Here is a 2,500-nt window from a genome sequence, read left to right as displayed (position 1 = left end):
AACTGTGCCTAACTACTTCCACTGAGCACAAAGGTTCATGGTGTTTTAGGAGATTTACTAAGGATGAAGAGATGTGGAGTTCTCTTCCCAAGCTATCCAGACAGACATTGATGAAAACAGGAAGGAGACCATTTATGGGGTGTGAAATTAAAAGAGCGTCTCTTGAGTGCCACTTTCTTCACCTCTTGTTGTACTGTAGCTCTTCTCCGTCTCCCCTCCTCCTCTGTCTCTTTCTCTGTCATCCTTTCTCTCTCTCTCTCTATTTCTCTCTTCGTCTGTCTTCCTCATCGTTCTGGCCCTCACACTGGTCTCCCAATGGTTACCATGGTAAACTCAAAATGCAAATGGTGCCAAGAGAAAGAGTGTGAGAGAGTGTGTTTGAAACAGACACACACAAACCACTCGACGGCAATGAAAGGACTGGAGTGGGGGCAGAGCCGAGCGAGGAGATGGCCGACGAGATGAGATGACCTTCGCTTTCCTATCCCTTCCCCCTCTTCCTCCTCTATCCCCCTGTTCTCTTCTCTCTTTTTGTTCCTCCAACTCATTGTCTCCCTCTTTCTGTCTTCCGAAGCACCATTACCTCAATCCATTATGATGTTTTCTACAGCGTTGACAAAGGCTGCCCTAAAATACCTGGATGGTCTTGAACAAAGCCTGCTATGGTTATGCAGATCGATTTATGATTTGTATGACTTATATAACCTACCTAGTTTTTACAGTATAGATCTGCATTAATTGAAAAGTACTGATGTGTGTGTGTGTGTGTGTGTGTGTGTGTGTGTGTGTGTGTGTGTGTGTGTGTGTGTTTCAGATGAACGATGCCATGGGCTTCGAGCTCCCCTGGATCTACTTTGTCAGTCTGGTCATTTTTGGCTCGTTTTTCGTCCTCAATCTGGTTCTGGGAGTACTGAGTGGGTAAGTCACCTCTGGACTGAATTTAGCTTAGTTTGAGTGTGTGTGTATGCGCCCAGGTTAATCCTTACCTTAAATGTCCCCGGCCCTGTCCTCAGAGAGTTCTCTAAGGAGCGAGAGAAGGCCAAGGCGCGCGGAGACTTCCAGAAGCTGCGGGAGAAGCAGCAGCTGGAGGAGGACCTGAAGGGCTACCTGGACTGGATCGCTCAGGCCGAGGACATCGACCCCGAGAACGAGGAGGATGGACAGCAGGAGGGCAAACGCAACAGTGAGTGAACGCATACAGATGGGTACACACACACACACACACACACACACACACACACACACACACACACACACACACAGGTACATTCACATACACGCCAACTTTTGAAGGTCTCCCTAAAACTGCCTCCTCTCCTCTTCTCACTGTCTCCTCTGCATGGTCAACCTGAGTGACCAGTGCATGTGATGTAACTCATCTCATGTAGCTGGTCAGCTCATCTGGTGGACTCTAATGGACACTGCCCGGGCCTGGCACAGACTCCTCCTCTAAAGAGCTGTAAATTATGAACTGATTCTTCATCTATGTGCGTGACCTCAGTGTCACAGTCACATTCATTCTTCACATTAGTCTTCTGTGTCTCCTTCCATTCTCTCATCTCCTCTGATCACTCTCTCTCTCTCTCTCTTTCTCTCTCATCCTTCTATCTCTTTTCTCCTCTCTACTTTCCTCAGCTCTGCAATGATCCTCTCTTTCCACTCATCCCTGCTTCCTCATCTTGTTCTCTCTTCGTTCTTGATACTCGTCCCCTCCTCCCCCCACTGTGCAACGCATTGACCAGATGTCATGGTTTCAACCAGGCTGGCATTTGCCACTGAGACACAGACACAGGCACACACACACACACACACACACACACACACACACACACACACACACACATATACAGTGAGGAGAAAATGTATTTGATACCATGCTAAAATTGCCTAAAAAGAGGAATATAAAATCGTCATTTGACAATTGATCTTAATGTCTTAATTCAAAAATTGAGTAAAAATAAAACCGCTAAGTACGCCAATTTTCTTTGTGATGGAAGAATGTTTCGTAAATAAATAAATGTTCTTCCTAAATGCTAGGGGGAAGTAAGTATTTGACCCCCAATGTAACCCTATGGGAATTCAACACATAGGGTTAACATAGGGGCGGGCAGATTTTTATTTTTTAAGGCCAGCTATTTTATGGATTCAGGATATTATGCATCCTGATAAAGTTCCCTTGGCCGTTGGAATTAAGATAGCCCCACATCATTACATACCTTTCACCATAGCTAGAGATTGGCATGGTGCTTTTTCCAGTAGGCCTATTAGCCTGTTTGATGCTCATTGAGCTCAATGCAAATCAAACAGGCTAATAGGCCTACTGGAAAAAGCACCATGCCAATCTCTAGCTATGGTGAAGGGTATGTGATGATGTGGGGCTATTTTAATTTCAAAGGCCAAGGGAAATTTATCGGGATGCATAATATCCTAGATCCATGAAATAGCTGGCCTTTAAAAATAAAAATCTGCCTGCCCCTATGTTAACCCTATGTGTTAAATT

General features: G+C 45.3%; 1 protein-coding gene across 1 annotated transcript in view; it reads left to right on the top strand.

Moving 5' to 3' along the window:
• Positions 1-2,500, top strand: part of cacna1db (calcium channel, voltage-dependent, L type, alpha 1D subunit, b) — a 73,617-nt gene that overhangs the window by 34,708 nt on the left and 36,409 nt on the right. Inside the window, exons 9-10 of the mRNA XM_062542045.1 lie at positions 815-918; positions 1,014-1,183. Of these exons, the coding sequence (XP_062398029.1) occupies positions 815-918; positions 1,014-1,183 (274 nt within the window). The remainder of the gene's footprint in view (positions 1-814; positions 919-1,013; positions 1,184-2,500) is intronic.

Source organism: Sardina pilchardus, chromosome 7 (assembly GCF_963854185.1).
Source record: "Sardina pilchardus chromosome 7, fSarPil1.1, whole genome shotgun sequence".
In the NCBI taxonomy this organism is placed as follows: domain Eukaryota; kingdom Metazoa; phylum Chordata; class Actinopteri; order Clupeiformes; family Clupeidae; genus Sardina; species Sardina pilchardus.
Note: the sequence above shows the minus strand (reverse complement) of the source record. Positions and strands in the feature narration are given on the sequence as shown.